This window comes from Lygodium microphyllum, unplaced genomic scaffold (assembly GCF_053477565.2).
Source record: "Lygodium microphyllum isolate KBCC unplaced genomic scaffold, Lygodium_microphyllum_v1.1.10 scaffold_40, whole genome shotgun sequence".
Taxonomy (NCBI): Eukaryota; Viridiplantae; Streptophyta; class Polypodiopsida; order Schizaeales; family Lygodiaceae; genus Lygodium; species Lygodium microphyllum.
In genome coordinates this window covers 633,049-653,105 of record NW_028229523.1, presented here as the reverse complement: position 1 = coordinate 653,105, position 20,057 = coordinate 633,049, and the positions used below count along the sequence as shown (strand labels likewise).

General features: G+C 40.0%; 1 protein-coding gene across 1 annotated transcript in view; it reads left to right on the top strand.

Moving 5' to 3' along the window:
- Window positions 1-417: 417 nt before the first annotated feature.
- LOC148009097 (mechanosensitive ion channel protein 5-like) overlaps window positions 418-20,057 on the top strand; it is a 243,735-nt gene continuing 224,095 nt past the window's right edge. The window contains exon 1 of the mRNA XM_087673813.1: window positions 418-1,326. Within this exon, the coding sequence (XP_087529939.1) occupies window positions 418-1,326 (909 nt within the window). The remainder of the gene's footprint in view (window positions 1,327-20,057) is intronic.

Below are 20,057 nucleotides of genomic sequence, written 5' to 3'. Positions count from 1 at the left end.
TGGAAAGCTAGCAAGTCGATACACCTGTACGACCGCGAGAGCTGTCGTAGCTAGCAAGTTACCTTACCTTAGAGAGGCTGACCGTTCGTTACACCGTCCATTACAGAGCGAGCTGCAGAAGATGAAGAGACGGCGGTCGATGGTGGTGGTGCCCTGTGTATGGGTTCGTCGGTGGGCACTCTGGGACTCTATCATGAGTTATCGAGTATTAACAGACACCAGCGCAGATATTAATCAAGAATTAGTGCATGCAATTGATCTTAAATTGTTCAGCCGCATTGGTCATGGCTTGTGTATTTGCGTTCATGCAAGTTGATGCTACTCATATTCACAGCTAATGTCAACTAGCTTCTTTACGAGTGGTCGATTGCCCTTCTCGGCACTGTGCTGCTGCTTGTGATGCATACTAACCAGCATATGGCCCCGTTGTTGGAAGAAGAAGGAGCTGAGGCTGCTAAGGAATTAAATATTTTGCCTGCAGCTTTAAAGAAAGATAATAATGAACAGAATCATGGAAGGAGAATTGGCGAGCATCCTCTCAGACTGACCACAGCAGATGCAGCCAGCGAGCCTGAATCCATTAATGTATCAAGTCCTTGGGGAGTCAAAACAAATGAAGAAGAGCAGTACAAGCAAGAACTCCATGATAGGAAAGTAATTTCAGGTCTATCTGCAGCGATGACAGCATCCTTTGACACATCAGGGACAGATACTAGGGATGCCTTGGTTGATGAAAGTGATGAGAGTAGTGGGTCTGATTCATCTGCAGTAGCAGAACCTTTACTGGGAAGCATGAAAGTCCGCACCTTTGGCCGCCTTAAGTCGCGGTTGCTGGACCCGCCCCCTTTGTTTCCTGCCATGAAAGGTCAGCTTGCATACAGCAGTTCTCGTCTGCTTAAGAGAAATTCCTTGGCCCCTGACACAGTACTGGCACAAAATGCAGCAATTACATCGGAGTGTGGTAACCCTAGCTGTCAGGTCCCCTCACAGGAGCCGCCTCAGAATATTGGTGTAGCTCAGGCAAATCCCAACCCTGAAGACACTTTGTCTAGTATGAAAATAAATGTTGCCAACTTACCGAACAAAGATGAAGAGCCAGACCCTTTGGATGAAAACTTCATTGGGGATTTCAAAGAGGACGATGAAAGCAGGTGGCTGGTAGTTCTTCAATGGTTTAGCCTCTTTGGACTGGTGGCTCTCTTAGTTTGCACTGTCAGAATACCTCGTCTTGAAAAGGTGACATTTCTGGGTCTCAACTTGTGGCGATGGCAGGCATTGACTCTGGTGATTTTCTGTGGACATCTTATTTCTGGATGGATCATGAAGGTTAGCTTCTAATATTTAGAGCTGTGTGTGGCATATTTTATTATCCAACTTGTATAGGTGTGGAAGAAAACGTACTTGTTGAGAGAAGTTTTCTTTTTGGTAGCTTACATCCATAGTTCTAGGTATTACTGAAGGTATGCCTGAGCTTGCAAGCTTCCCACATAAAGCATTTGACAAGAGCTCAAGTTGCATGCTTGCATACTATACATACTGACAAATTAGAACTTACGTCTTCAGATCAAGTTATGGACTTATCCAATAGTGCATTTTTTGTTTGTGATATTGACACGCCAAATATCAAGTTCTTGACTTTTTGGGAATTTAAGCTCATTAGATCAGTTAGAGTGTACAGCTGATAAGGATCACAGGTAGAGCCACACATTTGCCATTACCTAAAAACAGCAGTAGCTCTGTCACCCAGATCTATGCAGTCAAGGTTTTGCTGTTGTCACATATTAAACTGGAATGCGTAGCATTTTTGGACTACCGTGTCTACCTGCCTTGGGTGCCCAGAATGTTTGAAAGAATGCTTTGTCAAAGATACCTCTATCAAAGGCCTGTTATATTGGCTCTTAAGACCTTTTGCTCGTAATACGAGAGAGATTGGAAAGTGTTTTATTGAGTTTTCATGGGCGACACCAAATTGTTAACTCAGAAGTAGAGCAGGCTATAGCATGCCTTCTAACTCTTCATGCCTCTTATCTGTCTTAGAGCCTCTTCCCACCCGGCGCCAGTGGGGGATTCAAAGCAACCATCACAGAGGAAGAGAAAAAGAAGATATTTGCACTTTATGATTGGTGGAATCCCTTGCACTTCCAAGTCGTATGGAAGCACTCACAATTTCGAAGGTGCTAACTTGCCCGCTTAACTCTCTGAAAAACTTGGAGTCCCCCACTTGCACTCGGTATGGCAGTATGGTTGTAGTGCTTGCAGGGTGAATTTGCCCCTCTAAGAGCTGGGTGGGAAGGGGCTTTTACCTCTTCTTATTCCAAACCAGGGCTGATTCAAAAGTTGGAGAAAAGGAAAGCCATACACCCTGCAGCCTATCTACATTGCTAGAGTTGAGCTCATTCTTGCTGCTTGACTTCAGCCTTCGGGTCACCCTTTTTAATAGCTGTATAAACTGTTGGTGCCAGTTGTTTGCCTGCTTTTGCCTGCAAAGTGATCCTTACAAGCCCACTTGAAATGTGTGATCTCTTTCCATAAACATCGTAGGATTGGTCATGGTACTCAATAAAATGCTTGGGGGTGCTAGCAGCTTAAATCCTAATTTGGGTGCATTTCTCTCCATGTCTTTCTGCCTCCTCAGCCTCCCATCAGCGGCTCGCCCCTTTACTGAAATCCCACCATCCCTGCTCTCTGTGCTTTTGTGATACGCTGCCACCGAACCTACCCTCTTTCCTCGCCACCACCTGGGCTGCTTTCCTCCTCTGCCCTCTTATGAGATGAGCCTCCAAGCTGCTCCCTTTCTTACAGCAGTCTTCTTTGAGCTCGTGCTGCGAATGCCAATATTAGGGATTCTGAAACCTTTGGTCCTAGTTTCTTAGTTTCAGGTTTCTGTCATACCCAACAAGTTTCCTTAGGGTGGGTTCAGACAGCAGTTGCGGAAGAAAGTACATTTCTTAAGTCTAGTTACCCCACTCTTCTTCACACACATGTTTGAGGCAATGCACTGAAAAATGGAAGTCTTAGGGTGGTTACATGCAACCTCGGACAGCTACAAGTTGTCCATCTATTTGGTTACACACTAAATGCGCCCTTGCATATCACCAAAAGAGGCTTGGCCCACTCGTATTAAATTTGTGGTGTGTGGTGATTCATAGTGGTTCAATTCTGATCAGTCACCCAATCCCTTTTTTAAATAAATGTGTTATCTTCTTGTGCAGTGGGTGCGCCCGAATTTCAGGACGGGGGAGATCCCCTGCCCAGAAGTGTCCTCCAACCGCAAAAATCAAATCTAATTATCTTATGACATGTAATTTGGTGGACACCTCTTTTTCCACTACTTATCCATCCATATCGTGGTGTGACACCGGCCTCATAAGGTAAATGCAAATATGGAAATACCTTATTGGTTATGTGGTGGGCTCAAGCTCGCTAGGCCTACCATATTCACCTTTTTTGGGTGGAATACATGTGCTCGACAATCTAGCTAGAGTTGTTTGAAACTCAAAACAAAATTATATATTCAAGTCTCTCAAGGCAGTCTGGGGAGGATGGGGGACATAAGCCATTCAGGCTTTTTTTTTGGGGCGGGGGGGGGGGGGGGGAGGGGTAATCATCACCTGGATCTACTTGTTTGCACTATGAAAAACAAGCCATGGCCACCCCAAGTGAGCTTGAATTGTTATTGGAGCTCTTACTGCCGAGCTTGGGAGTTGCCCTCCTGCAGCTAATCCCAACAGCCTTGAAGTGGGTGGATAAAGATCTTTAGATCTCTTCCATGGTCACGAATACCAAAGGCATCAAAAATCATTTGGCAATTTGCCTTCTAGATGTGCCACCCTATGAGGCTTCCAATGAACTCCCAAATATTTGATCATACACCATAGGCTCTAGTGATTGGCATTTGGGTAAGGCATCTAGTGTGACCATAGCACAAGAGCCTGCCTCAATGATTAAGATCATGTCATTCATGCATCTCTGCCTCATACAATAGATGGTAGCCCTAGCTAATTAACTTCTAGCAAAAAACCCCCAAGAAATGTAACCCACGGTAGGTGCAACTTGATAGAGAATATGGTGGACTCCTTTCAACACCACCTAGGCTACCTTGCATGACTAGAGACATTGCCTTAGAGTCTCAAAGCACTATTATAGGCAACACTTACAAACTCCATTCAGTTGTATCTAGGCCAATCAACTTCTAACTACTAGGCCCCCATGTGCAAGAAGCCAAATGAAGTAGGACACTTTCCCCAATCGTCAACTATCCCATAGGCATCACCACATGGTTCACTAAAAAGCATCCATGATGCTATGTTTTGCCCAATTTCTACTACATGAGGGTGCCCGATCCATATCATCTTGCATCAAAACATCCTACCAATCCTGGTTGTCTAGGCCAAGAAGCTCTGTAACTGCCATTGCTAGCGAGAGCCACTCTCTTGGATCCCTTTCCAACTTGTCTAGAGGTCGGCTCTCCCAAATACAAAGGTGCCACTCTTGAGTATTAGACAAATGTATGTACAAGTCATGCTACCATAACTTCCCTTGGAGGCTAATGACATGGATCATCCTTCAAGAGATGTTAGGGAAAGCCACACCCTTTTGTCCTCTATTAGTGGTGGCTAGTTGGCCACCCCCACTTATACTATGAAGAAAGCGCCTAAGGAGCATCACCAATTCTGCCTTCCACCTGCTGCAAGGGGATGCCCACATGCAAGAACTTTGTTGTCCATATCTCTTCTCGTTGCATTAGCTCTTTGTAAGAGAGGGCTATTCAATCTCGAGGGATCACTATATCAATCTCCCCTCCTCTTGGTCTCTATTCCTCTCCGACAACATGAATTTTGCTATAGAATCTCTTGATATGCCATCATGTATACGTCCCTCAAATCCTCACAAAATGGGCAAGGCTAATCTTCCACTCAACCCACTTGATGTGAGAGTCCTCTCCTAGTTGCAGCCTACACAATCTCGAATTTATGGGGTTTTAGATGATAGGCTATTTGTCAAACTCCTCTTGGCATGCTAGGGGACCTTGCTCTAGGGCCTCATGCAAACATTGCCGGACCTATATAGCTTTGTAAATAAGTCAAAAATTAATAGGTCGGATTGTCTTTCCATTTATTTACATCATCCCATTAAGGTACACGTGGCTAATGGAGAAGAGGAAATCAACACCCAAATGTGCTCACAAGTTCCCTTACATTTGGTTGAAAACTATTATGCGAAGGTGAACTTGATTGCTTTGGAAATGGGCCCCATAGATGTGGTATAAGGGTGTGATTGGTTGATGACATTGGGCAAGATTACTATGGATCTCTCACAGCTTTATATGGAGTTTGTTAGTGAGGGACAACTCATTCATTTGCAAGGAATCCATAATAAATCTTATTTTTGACTTATCACTAGAAAATAATTGAAGGAGTTTAAAAGCACTCTCAAATATTTGTATTGCACCTAAATGAAGAGGTATCAAATCAATCCAAAGAATTAGTAAATAATTTGGCATTGAAGGCTCTTTTTGAGGAGTACAAAGACTTCCTCCATGTGCCTATAACTTTACCTCCTAAAAGGGTGGTTGATCACCCCATAAATTTGGAGCCTCACTCAAACCAATGAATAAGCCAACCTACAAGTTGCCTAAATGTGAGAATGAAGAAGTTGCCAAGCAAATCAAGGATCTATTAGAGATGGGATTCATTGAACTTAGTTCTTCACCCTATGACTCACCAGTCTTGTTGGTCAAGAAGAAAGATAGTTCCTATAGGATGTGCATTGATTATGTTTTCCTTGATGACATACTTACCATAGCAACTTGTAAGAGGAGCATGCAAACTCTTCCATATCATCTTACATATTTTAAGCTGAGTGTACTTGTTTACAAAGCTATCCAAGTGTGAATTTTTTCACATGGAGCTCTTGTATCTCAAACACATAATCTCTATTAATAGTATCTGAATTGATCACAAAAATATTCAAGTAGTGCTATATCATCTTACATCTCTTAAGACGAGAGCGCTTGTTTGCAAAGCTACCCAAGTGTGAAATTTTTCACATGGAGATCTTGTATCTCGAACACATCATCTCAATTAATAGTATGTGAATTGATCACAAAAAGATTCAAGTAGAGCTATATTGGTCTATTTTGAGGACCATAAGACAAGTACAATCTTTCTTGAGTTTTACCAATTTCTTTTGGAAGCTTGTGAAGGACTATGCTCATATTATTAAACCCTTAACATGTTAGCTTGAGGGTATCCAAAGCAAGAAAAGCACACAAGTCTAATTGTTTGGACCAATAAGCTCGATCAATGTTTTCAAATATTGAAATGGTTGATTACTACTATATCAATATTGCAGATTAATAATCCAAATTAACATTTTGCAATTCATATAGATGCAAATTGCTATTGGTCATTCATGTACTTAAAATTTGTTGTCATTATTTGTATGGTGATCCATTCATTATTTGGATTGACCACTATTCGTTAAAGTACTTCAACAATTAGCACAATGTCCATGACTGCAAGGCGAGGTAGAGCTTGTATAAAGTTTACACTTTGACAACCCTTACTGAAAGGACACAACTAACATGGTTGCCGATGCTCTTAGTTCGATCCTTAAAGTTGATGCCTTCTTTGAAATTTGATTGATTTCTATCTTTCTCTCATAGGGCATTACTAAAATGATTTTCACTTTGGCAAGATTTGGCAATTAGTCCAAGATGGACCTAGTAACCCAAGAAGCTTTGGCGGTTTGGACACTTGAAAGCTAGCTACCAAGAGAAAGATAGTATAAAAGTATTCCATACGATGGACTATTGTTTAAACATGATAAAATGTATGTATCTAATAATTAGGATATATGCAAAAATCTTTTGTGTGAGTGTCATGATATGCCAAGTATAAGACACCCTAGCATACATTGAACTTTGGCCTTGGTGGTCAACTTTGGTTGAGTCTTTAGTGCATGGGTGCCCATGTTGTCAACTTAATAAAGTTGAACGACACAAAAAAGTTGGGATGTCACAATCCATTATGCATCCTTGATAAGAAGTGGAGTAGCATTTCTATGGATTTTATAGTAGGACTATCCCGTATGAATCAAGGTCATGATGCAATTTGGGTTGTGGTTCACCGATTCCTGAAAATTGCTTGATTCATTCCCACAATGACGACCTTCAAAGAAATGAGTTGGCTAGTCTCTTTGTTATGCATCTTTATGGACTTTATGGTCTGATCGATGCAATAGTCAATGATTGAGACTCTAAGTTCACTAGTCATTTTTGGCATGTGGTTTTTCAAAAATTGAGAACTTGATTGTCGATGTCGTCCTTGGAGCATTGTGAAGTCCTGATGGACAAACCAACCATATATTTGTTGATATAGCTTGTGTCACGTCTCGTGTGTAGGTTGGATCCTAGGTGGATATTTCCTTTGCATTATCTTTTGTGCTCAAGTAGTTCTTTACAAAGACAAAGATCAGCATGAGTTGATGTTTCAACAAGGTTAATGATCCCATCTCAATTCTAGAAGCAATGTTTGAAGTAATTAGGGGAGTTTTCATCTAAGCTAGCACCTTAGAAGAAGGGACCTTTCTACATTATTAAGAAGCTAAGTGATGTGATTTATCAATTTGGAGCTATTTTCTAATTGAATAACCTTGCAAAGCATCATGGACCTATTCCTACCACAACGCCAACTCAAGAGGAGCTAGAGTTAGTGGATGTTGAATGGCTTTAGGAGTTGTTTTAGTAGTGCCAGAACAATTGTTGCTTCACAAGTAAAATAAGGGTACATGGAGGACGAAGCTCTAGTATTTTCTCAAGTTTTAGAGTTACCCATGCATGAGGCCATTTGGGCTCTGCTTCTGATCTACCAGGAGGCTATGTGGTTGGGGACAGCCTTAGTTCTAGCAAAGGAAAATGTAATACACCTGGGTGCCATCCACATACATGCATTCATATACTGGGTAGGCAAAGGTGGATAACATGGTCGAGTACAAGAGGTGAAATACATATGCTAGGCAAGACAAGTCATGGTGTATAGCATGGTCATGGGTAGTAGACCGTGCTTTTGTGATCATGGGCAATAGGTTGATTTTTGTGCAAAGGCTTTAAAAAAGGTTTTTCAAAAGGCATTTGAAATATTGATGATGTGCACTCCTAGAGCCAATATTTGTACAAATATATATTGAATGAATTTAATTAAGATGTGAGAATCTCTTCCACTTTTTTTGGGCTCTCTCGTCTTGTGTTAAGGAGACTTCATGGTGTGACAATGGATCACTTGCATACTTCCACTGAGCACCCAACAAAAGTTTTGGGAGACTTTGGATGCATTTGCCAGTCTCAATGCATTCCAATGTTTGGTAATAAAGAACAAGAATGCTTGCAAGCTATCCTTGCAACTAGGTACCTCTTTTGCTGCATCTTCTAATACTTTTGATGATATTGTTGCAAAACTAGCAAGGGAATCCCAAGCTTTGAAAATGAAGAGAACTCGAACCCAAGAGCAACACGCAATAGCTTGAGTTCCTAAGGAAAGAAATCAAGGAGCTCAGGAGTAAAATTGCCTATAACCCCACTTTTCGGCTTCTTGATGTACCCATTGCCAATAAGTGAATGTGTCAAGTGAATGCCCCAAAGCAGAAAATTTGTAGTTGCTACTGCAAGGTGGCCCATGAGAACTATGAATGCTGCTATTACAAGGGCCTCAAACCACTCCCATGGGTAAATTTCCTCATACCTTCTCTCCTCCCTCATTCTACTCCCTCTCAAGTTTCCTAAATTCCTCAAAGATGTGCTACTTTTCCTCCACAAACTCATGGCTCCTACTATGTAGCATCCCCTTCAACTTTCCCTTCCATCAAATCCCCCCTACTATCCACCCCATTCCCACATGCATATGCCACCTCTCCTACTCCCCCTTTGACAATACTTAGAGCCCCTCAAAATCCTCCTAACCATCTTATGTTGTGTTATAGGTTTGGATATCTCCTTCATGTCGGATTTGTATAAGTTAGTTGTCTATATCATTATACTAGGGACTACCCCAAGAACAAAAATACTTAAACTTTTTAGACCATGAACTTGATTGATATTGACTCACCATCTCATTTGAGGCCTTCAAGGTTCACCTCCGACAATTTCTCCATGCTCACTTAAGTTAGTTGTCTATATCATTATAATAGGGACTACCCCAAGAACAAAAATACTTAAACTTCTTAGACCATGAACTTGATTGATATTGACTCACCATCTCGTTTGAGGCCTTCAAGGTTCACCTCTGACAATTTCTCCATGCTCACTTAATAATGAGGATGGTGAGCCATCTAATGGTGGTCAAATTGTACACCTCTCATATGCATAGCAAAAGGACAGGCTCTTATTCAACACTTGCATAGCATGAAAACATGCTCTTATTAAAGATGAGCACTTTACTTGCTTGTATATTGAAGGCACTTTACATGAATTTTTAGGGAGATTTTAGTTGACGCTTTTGATATTTTGCCTTCACATTATGTTTTTATAGAGAATTTTCCACTTAAGCACATGAGATTTCTCTAGAGACTTTTTGAGATGATCGAGTAGATTCTTTGCAGATATTTTTATTCTCTCTTAGGTTCCATCTTGTGTGGAGATCTTCTCTTGCCCTCTCCTATCTATAAAAAAGGCAACGACATTGTACACAGTGAATCAAATAATAGAAGCATGATTTCTTTCCATTCCTAAATCTCCTCTTCTAGTTGTATTCCTCACTCCACCTCATCACTCTTCACTCCACTCCATTTGTGTTGCAACATTCTCCATAGACTTGCATTTCCCTATTTTCTTTCTTATGTTTAGCATTTATTTCTCTCACACCTATTTTTCTTTTCATAAAGGGTAATTCATTAATTACTACAAGCATGAAGTACAAGAGTCACAAGTGAACTATGTTGTCGGCAAAGAAACTAAAGAAAGCACAACATACCAAGAAACCAAATCATCCTTGGAATAGATGCTTGCATATTGTATGATGCTAATTTGCTAGTGAAGAAGATCTTTTAGTTTGCTACTCATAGATTGGCTATTTACACGGATGGACATATCATCATCATTGATAGAAGGTCTACATAATGGTATGAGGTCTATGAGACACTTAGGATGTTGATATGGAACTAGAATGGAGCCCTACGCTTGGATGCTTGTTATTTTGAACATAACTTTTGAAACATAGACATAGCAACATGAAAAGTGCATTGCATTCATCCAATCGCTAGAAAATCAGAAAGCACTAGGGGTTTTGGAGGTGTGGCCATACTATGTCGAGAAGACCTCAAAGGGGTGGTGTAGAAAGAATGAAGACAAATGATGATGCACTATACTTATGGACTAGGATACATGCATGAAGACTATGGAATATATTCATAGCAATATGCTACTTTCCTATTGTAAATTCTACAAGAAGATCATTCTATTATGACTTTTGTGATCTCTTGTGGACATGTAAAACATGGAACACCATGCCTCTCTAAACATCACAAGTACTACTTTATAGAGGATACCTTACACATATGTGGTGAATCTCTACAAACTAGTTTACGTACATTGGGCTTGAACAGACCGTTGGAGGAATGTACAAGGGACTTCATAGAGGCCATGCACAAATAAGCCATGTATGCATTTCCATACACTCTACTACTCCCCAAAATAGTTGATATGATGATGAATATAGAGTTTCTCGTGCTTGCTTATTGAGAAAGGTGAAGCTAGGCACTAAAGCATGTCGTCTTCAATGCATTGTATGGAAGAACAATCAAGACTACTTGGTGAAACTAGAGATAAAGGTATATCAACTATTTTTTGGATGGGATAGCAAGAGTGCATGGAAGATCTTTCATGAGAGATATCCCCCCATACATATTACATCACCAAATGCTTGGCTTGACTATGGGAGACAACTATATGATGTGGTAGGATAGCCACCTATGCAGTCCCCCACAAGCTTGTAGACCAACCGAGTGATCTTTTTTCACTTGGAAAATGGTTAAGGATGTAATTTATAGATTACAAAATGGAAGGGCATATGATGAAGACAAACTAGCATCAAAACATTTCTCACATGCTTAGGACATACTAGCATCCATATTGGCACAATAAAGCTGTATGTGAGGGGTTCCCTATAAGCTAGTTACACGATACTATAATCCCACTCTTTAAGAGTGGAAAACATTTGACCCCTAACAATTATAGGACTATTATGATTCACCATATTATGATTCGCCATACATTGGTCAATATATATGGATTTATATTGAAGCATGAACTCAATGAGTGGGCTCAAGTGCAAGGTAAGAGAGCACAAGGATAGGGAGGTTGCAGATTCAAGTATAGCACATTGGACCATATCCTCACACTTAGAGCCATTATTGAGGAGGGTCGAGCCCAAGACAAGAGGATCTATTGCTGCTTTGTGAATTTCCACTAAAGAATTTAATGCAATTCCTTGTACACAAATCATGCAGAGACTACAATATATTGAAGTACCAAAGGGTTTAAAATGGGAAATTTATACACTATATGAGAGAACAAAAGGTTGTGTATGAGCACCTAGGGGGCTATCAAAGAGGATTGATAGGATACCCATTTTCACCCATGTGGTTTTGTTTATATGTAGATAAGGTGTGTGATTACATTGATGGAGGAGGAGTTGGAGCTAGCCTAGCAGGGGTGCCATTACTGATATTATTGTCTGCAGATGATATGATTATCATTTGAGATTCATTGGAGGAATTGTAGTGCCACCTAAATTCTTTGCACACTTTTGTAGAGACAGGGACCTCGAGGAAATTACTTTTTGGCAGAGACTATGGGGGCTCCATACTACAGATACTTTAGATTGGCATCAAGTTCATCTAGACAACTCCTCGTAGTAGAGGGTGAGAAGGACTATTGATTTTCATACATGACTGTCTGGATGAGCCTACATGGTTTGGACATAGACAGCCTCCCACCTTTTGATATAGTCTTGACTACCCTCCACTTTCTCTCAGCTGATTAGAGCTGAATTAGATGATCAAAGTTGATATCTTGAGGATTGAGACAACAAGGGCATTGACCCATCCACCACTCCCTCTAGTATCGAGGATGGAGTTCTATTGAAGTCACTTCTCATCTCTCTAATGATGGATTTACTATTGCCATTGTACATAGACACCCAACTCTCCCATAGCCATAGGGGTTGTTATTAGATAGATTCACACATCCTCTTACAAGCTATAAATGGAGACAGGTTGTCATGGGGACATAAAATTTTAAGATGCTTTAATCTAGTCGATAACATTTGATTTAGATATTGATCAAATGTGCAAGGTCTTTTAGCACATGTGATATACATCGCAGTTATTTCATAATAATAGGCCAAGGACCCCAAGGATGAGGTGGGCATAAAAGACAAAATTTTTAATAAGTTATGCCAACTGGGCTCAATTGGTGTTAGTTTTGACCCTAGGATAGTTATTTAGCCAATGAGTATCAATGGTGATACTAGTAGGGACTAGCATTAATTAATTAATTAATGCCACTCTAAGGGTCAATAAAGGTTGAAGACCACTCTAGGTTGCAAATGGTGGCCTAACCAATTTAATTATGGATTGGTATATTTAATTTTGAGTAGGGTTAGAAGGATTGAAAGTAATTTTTAGAATGATTTGATTTTGAAAATTAATTTAATGATTGGATAATACCAAAAAATAGATTTAGAAAACTACCACTTGGTAAAAATGCCCATCCAAACTAAGAAAACATTTTTGGGGAGTGAGCCCGAGCCATTCAATTAATTTACAGCCTAGGAGAGAGAGTGAGTGGGAGCTGCTAGTCAATTTTTTAATCAAACAACAAAAAATTTATTGCAAAAGATACCCATCTGGGAGCCTTAACAAGTAGGGGATAGCAGGGAGACACCTTCGAGGGGCTAGCAATAGCGCTTCTGATCAAGTAATAGAATTTTGGAGGTGCATAACAATAGGTAATTGCATTAAATGTAGGGTAGAGTAGGCAATAGATAGATTTTAGGGTTTTCTCATGAAGAAAATCAGTTTTCTCTCTCATCTTGGCTTTCTCTCACCTTCTCTAGTAATTTCTCAAAAGATCTCAGTATTCTTCAACCATTTGGAATAGATCTTAGTCATATTTGGTGGAGAATATGAGAGTTCCTATTGTAAACCCTAAATCTTTGCAAAAATTAGGGTTTGAGAATCACTTAGTGTCAAGGAGAGGACTAGGGAGAGAGAAAGAGGAGAGAGGAATGCAGAAGAGAGAGAAGTAGAGAAGCAAAAGAGAGAGAAAGAGAGTGACGAGGAGAGAGAAAGACAGAAATGGAAGGAAGGAAGCCATGAAAGCTGGAGAGAGGGAGAGAAGATGAAAGAGACTTGTTATTATAATCTGATGAGAGTGAATGTCAAGTCCCTTACATCTTATATACCCACCAATGTAGCATGTATTTTTCCTCCATTATTTTATTCCTGTATCCTCCCTGGTATTCCCCGTCTCTTACATTCCATCCCTACCCAAGGGTTTTTGTCCTCAAAAACAAAATGGGCACTTATTACAAAACAGGGCAGGGCAATCCAGAGCACCACTCTGCGGCATTATTATAAGGGGTTATTCAATAAACCATGTGGGGTTATGTATGTATGTATGTTGGGTCATGGATACAATATGATGTATGGGCATGATTGGGGAATTCAATACTGCAGACAATGGATAGCATGTTGTCTACTACACGAACTTGTTTTAGTAAATCTGCAATAACTTTTGATAGGTAACTCCGATCGAGGTGTTTGACACATAGAAATGGAGCTTACTTTGAGTACTTTCAACCCATATATGGCATTAAATGTTGTCCATGATTTAGAATCAAATCTGGTTGAAAATAGAGAGCTGCCTCCCAAGCTGTTTGAATTGGGACAGGCTACCCATTGACTACACTTCACCCATGTTAGCATCCATAAGATGAGGGAACTCTTCCATGATTAAAGCTGGTCTCCAAAAGGCCACTTCAAGGGGTAATCCTTGCCATTTGATCAAGTATTCCATGATTGATCTTGAGCGCAGCTTCTTTTCACTTTGACCTATAACTGCCTCTGGAATGTATTGGATGATACCCTCTTCATCCATAGGAGGGAGCTCTTCTAAGTAATCCACTGATGATCCAATGAAAGGTTTGAGTTGACTCACATGAAAAACATTGTGAATCTTAGTGGGAGGGGGTTATTCCAACTAATAAGCCAAGTTACCCACCTGCTTAATAATTCAATAGGGCCCATAGAACCTACGAGCTAACTTGTTATTGGATCCATCCTTAAGAGTGGCATACCTAGACTTAGGTACTTTCAACAAAACCAAATCCCCTTCTTGGAACTCAATGTCCCATCTTTTCTCATCAACGTAAATCTTCATTTGATATTGAGCTCTCTTTTAGCTCAGCTTACATTGCTGAAGTAGGGCCTGCATCCTGTCCAATTCTTCCTTGCTTTGAGGATTGATCTTGTCATTGAAGTTGACCGTGGGGAGAGGGAGCATCCAATAGGTAAGCCTCCTAAAGCTCATATATCCAATCACTATGCAATTCCATGATGGAAAATACTTTACATGCCCACATTCTAGACAAGGAATCAGCCACTACATTGTCTTTCCCACAAGTATAGGTAATGTCAAAGTCATAATTTTGCAATGTGGCCACCCATCTACGTTGCTTAGGAGTAAGGTTAGACTAAGACAAGAAATATTTGAGGACCCTATGGTCACTCTTGACTCTAAACCTGCTGCCATACAAGTAATGGTGCCATTTCTTTATGGCATAAAGAATAGCCAGCATTTCTTATAAACATTCATTACCATCTCATTTTCAGCAAGTTTTTGGCTTTCAAAAGCTATTATCCCATGTTCTTGTAGCAATACTGTACCAATACATCGCCCACTAGCATCACACTGAATGGTAAATTCCTTGGAGAAATCAGGGCAAACCAAGATCGGCGGGGCTGAAGTAACCAAACCTTTCAGCTAATTAAAGCTTCTATCTCCAATGGCATCCCAAAAAAATGCTTCTTTCTTCAGCCTATCAGTGAGAAGAGCTGCAATAGTAGCATAATGTCAAATAAATCTACAATAGAATGAAGAGATACCCAAGAATCCTCTCAAAGAGGTGGTATTTGCATGTCTAGGCCAATCTCTAACACATTGCACTTTCTTTGGATTACCTCTAATGCCTGTCTCACTGACAATATGGCCCAAATACTCTACCTTTGTTTGCATGAATGAACATTTTGACTCCTTAGCAAAGAGTCTATGCTGTCCAAGTACGTTAAATACCTGCCTCATGTGCAATAGATGAGCTTCAATGAACGGCTGTAGATGAGAATGTCATCCAAAAATACCAACACAAATGTGAATAAAAATGGCTACAGTATTTTATTCATTAGGCTCTAAAAAGTGGCAAGTGCATTTGTCAAACCAAAGGACATAACCAAGAAGTGATAAAGCCCACGATCGGTCCTAAATACTATCTTAATCTCATTCCCTTCACGCATGCGTATCTGATGGTAGCCGGATCTGAAATCAATCTTTGTGAAATATTTAGCCCCTTTCAGCTCATCTAACAAGTCATCCACCCTAGGGATAGGGTATCTGTTCTTCACAGTGATCTTATTCAAATCTCTATAGTCTATGCACATTCTAAATGAGCCATCTTCCTTTTCGACCAGCAAGACAAGTGATGCATAGGGAGATGAGCTGGGCTCCATGAAACCCATATCCAATAAATCGTTGATCTACTTGGCCACTTCTTCTCTTTCACATTTGGACAACCTATAAGGAGGCTTATTCACCGGTTTTGAGTGTGGTTCCAAATCAATGGGATGATCAATCGCTCTCTTGGGAGGTAGTGTTATAGGTAGTTGAAACAAATCACTGTACTCATCAAGAAGAGCCTTTAAAGCTGAATTATCTTACACATTGCTAGACTGATCTGTATTTTCCTTATTTAATTGCAATACAAACATCTGAGAGTGTTTCTTGAACTCTTTCTTAATTTATTTGGCTGTAATGAGCTGATATTCATTGCTGTTTTGGATTTCCTGCAAGTGAACAAGCTGTCCATCATTGAAAAATTGCATATATAGCAAGGAGAAATCCATAGAAATGGTACCCAAAGTCTTCAGCCAACCAAAACCCAACACAATGTCTATTGGCTCCATGTCAAGTGCAATTAAGTCTATATTTTGCCCACAATTTTCAGTAAGTTGAATATGTACAGTTGAGCATATTTGAGTACTAATTTCTTTACTCCCATTGGCAACTTGCACCCTCAATGGTTGCTATAAATCAGTGGCAAAACATTTCAGCCTATCCATGACTACTCTATTTATGAAACTGTGTGTGCTACCACTGTTTACCAAGATAAACATATCTTTCCCATGAATCTTGCCTTGAAGACAAAGAGTATTAGGACTCTTTGATCGTGTCCAAGCATCCAAGGAGATAGTACAAATAGTGGCAACATCATGTGAGTCATTCTTGTCACCCATATCTACACACACATGACCACCGGGGTCAAAAGGAAAGGTGTTTGCAAGGTCAAAGAACTCTTCTTGCCCAATTTCTTCATTAGCCCCATCATTTTCAATAGTGATTACAAAGGCACTTGCATCCTCATGGTCATCCTCAAAGTCTTCAAAGACCAACATACTTTGAACTCTTACCTTTGCATTTCTATAAGCACATTTGGAAGCATGTTCAGCTGTGTACTTTTTTTCACACTTGAAACAATGTCCTTTTTCTTTTCTTTCTTTGTACAAATCCATGGGAATGGATCCTTGATCACCAAAGGCTGAGATATTCTTGTTCTTGCTATCCCCTTGTTTATTCTCGACCGTGCCATTGTTTACTGCCCTAAAATTACTGGTTTGCCTTGATGCATTGAAGGTGGGATATGTGGGAACTCTAGGGGTGCTAAATGGCATATTTCTACCACCATAACTAGCCCCCAAACTGGCCATGCTTTATAACAACTCTTTGTTGTCCAAAATTGGACTGTGTAGGCCCTCTAGGCTACCCAAAAGATGGTTAAGATAAGCCTCTTTGCTATCCATACTGTGGATGAACTGAAGTGTCCCTACGATACTTACAGGAGTATCTTTTAGCCAATTCAATAGCCTTGAACAATTGAGAAGGTGACTACGCTGAAACATCAACTGTGATAATTGAGGATCCAAGCCATATATATACTTATGCAACTTTGCAACATCACTTATGGACTCAACATACATCGTGAGATTAAGAAATTGATTTGTGTAGTCCTGAACTGTCAAGCCACGATGCTCTAAGTCGTACCACTACTAGGAAAACTTCTGTTTCTCTATGGGAGACACAAAAACTTGAACCATGAGTGCTTTAAATGCATCCCAAGTATCAACTTGCTAATTTTCCCTCTTAATATTAAACCATTGTATGTTGTTGTAGCACAACATAAAGATGAGAGGCGAGCAAGGTTGCAGACTTAGTTTGCTCAGGTGCGATCTATGGTAGGTGCTCCTCCCCCGATTATTGCCAGTCCCAAGCAAGGTGAAAATGACCAAATGACTATTAGAATGAAGCTCAAGGCCCCTGGGAAGCTCTGGTAGAAGCCATCTAATCAATGGAGGTGGGAGAGAAAAGATCTAGGGTGGTTTTCCTCCATGGAAGCTTGACATGAGCTTAAGAATGAAAAGAGAGAAGACTCTTCTTGAAAAGTAACCAAGACTTACCCTCTTCTACTCCATTTACCATTGTTTTTTAGGAAAATACCTTTAAAATTGATCAAAAATTATCCGCGAGCTGCTAGATGTAGTCTTCCAACCTCCAAACTTGGTTCAAGACTCCATTAATGCTCTAGACCTACAATCCTTTTGGTCAGAAATCCTTAATAACTCCACTGCTGCTCCATGTCATCTCTGTACTTGTGTACATGTGGCTCTTAGATCTATGTGACTAAAAAGGGATAACTGAATGGAATGTTGGCCAACTAGATCAATAACCTATGGCTCTAATACCAATTGTCAAGGAGAGGACTGGGGAGAGAGGAAGAGGAGAGAGAAGACTGCAGAAGAGAGAGAAAGAGAGTGATGAGGAGAGAGAAAGACTAGATGAAGAGAGAGAGAAAGATAGAAAAGGAAGGAAGGAAGCCATGAAAGCTAGAGAGAGGGAGAGAAGATGAAGGAGACTTGTTATTATAATCTGATGAGAGTGAATGTCAAGTCCCTTATATCTTATATACCCACCAACGTAGCACGTATTTTTTCTCCATTATTTTATTATCGTATTTTTTCCCGTATTCCTCGTCTCTTACATCTTAGGACATGTGCCAATAGGACAAGGCATCATACAGTGAATTCAACACCTAAAATTTTTATAATTGTCAGAAAATTCATATGCCAATCCATTAATTGTAAATTGAGGCAACATTTGGTCAGTTTATGGTTCCAATTGTGTAAGTCTTGGGTGAGAAGTCAAGGGGCAAATGGCCCGAACTACTTGCTTATTATTATTATAGTAAGGGACTTTTGGAACAGCAATGGAGATTGTGGAATCTCAGCTGCTACTCATTCCATTAGCAATCAAAGCTAAAGAAATATCAAAAGGGGCACCAATGTTGGAGCCAACAGGGTGTCCAATGTCTAAGATTATTAAGGTAAATTGTGCATTTCAATTTTTATGTTTATTTGTTGAATACTATATCTAAGTGCTTAATAGGAGAATTATCGTTGTCTTCAAGAAGGAAGGCTGGTTTCATGGGTTCCATTACCAGAATACCACTCAATCCCTTGATTTGGTGGGCTCGAGGAGGCACCTGATTGCAAGCCAAAGCTTTATGCTAGTGTTGATTTTTACCCTTAGCTGAGAAATTACAGCAATATATCTTCATACAATGAGATAAAATTAAACAGTGATGATGCCTCACAATATGAATATTCACATGGGAATGAAGGAAATGAAATGCCTAATTTTAGACGAGGCTACCATGGACAACAAGCTAAAAATATAGCTGTTGGGCAAGATGTAGAACCTTCAAGGCATAATGACACTGATAACCAACAAAGTGAAGAGAAATTTGATTCCTAGTTTAAGAATTAGATGAGGACAGCAAAAATCTCTTTGTTGCTAAATTGGCAAAGAATCCTCAGTTCACCTAATTTTTGAATGCTTTAAAGAAGGACAATAAGGGCAAGAAGAAGAAGTCATCTTCTATACCTTGAGGACAGCAAAGTGCATTGAAGGAAATGCCAAAGCTCTCATTTGAAGCTCCCAAAGATGTTATGGGAGCAAAAAAATTAGTATCTACATGAGGCAATGAATGAAAATGCAAGGCCATCATGGAAGTGCCAATCCAATGGATTTTGGATAGCTGATCATGCATACTATGGTGGGGCAGCCATGACATTTTGGGGGTAGCACAATTTTTCATACTATGGTTGGATAGAGATCACATACGAGAATGTATAGCATAAATCCCTATGGTATACATCTATCAATGCATGGTGTGCAAGCCTCAATGTATTCAAGAATGGTTGGAATATATGCAAAACCCTATGTATAGTAGCATTGGCTTGATGCCTAGGGCACAAAGTAGCATGTTTGGTAATGCATCAGCACCCCTGAATGCTTATGGGACTCATGGAATGAGTATACTCATGCAAATTCTCCATTTGTTGTTGATTTTAATATAAATTTAGCAAATGCACCCATTTTGTAGCAACTATTGTGTATGAAAATTTGACACCCAAAGGGGTAGCAAAAGTGATGAGGGTGGAAAAGTAGTGAAGTTTGAGTCCTTCAATGATGCACAAGATAGGTTGAAAGCTTCAACTTTCATTTAGCAGTTTGATACAATCTATTTAGGGAAAAACTTCACCAAGTCCTTGAAGATTCAAAAGGCAACCACTTTTTTGAAGGGGAATGCATTGAAGTGGTGGTCCACTCTTTTGATACAAGGTAGAGCATTGTCAACATGGGTACAATTCAAGCAAATGTTTGCATCAAATTG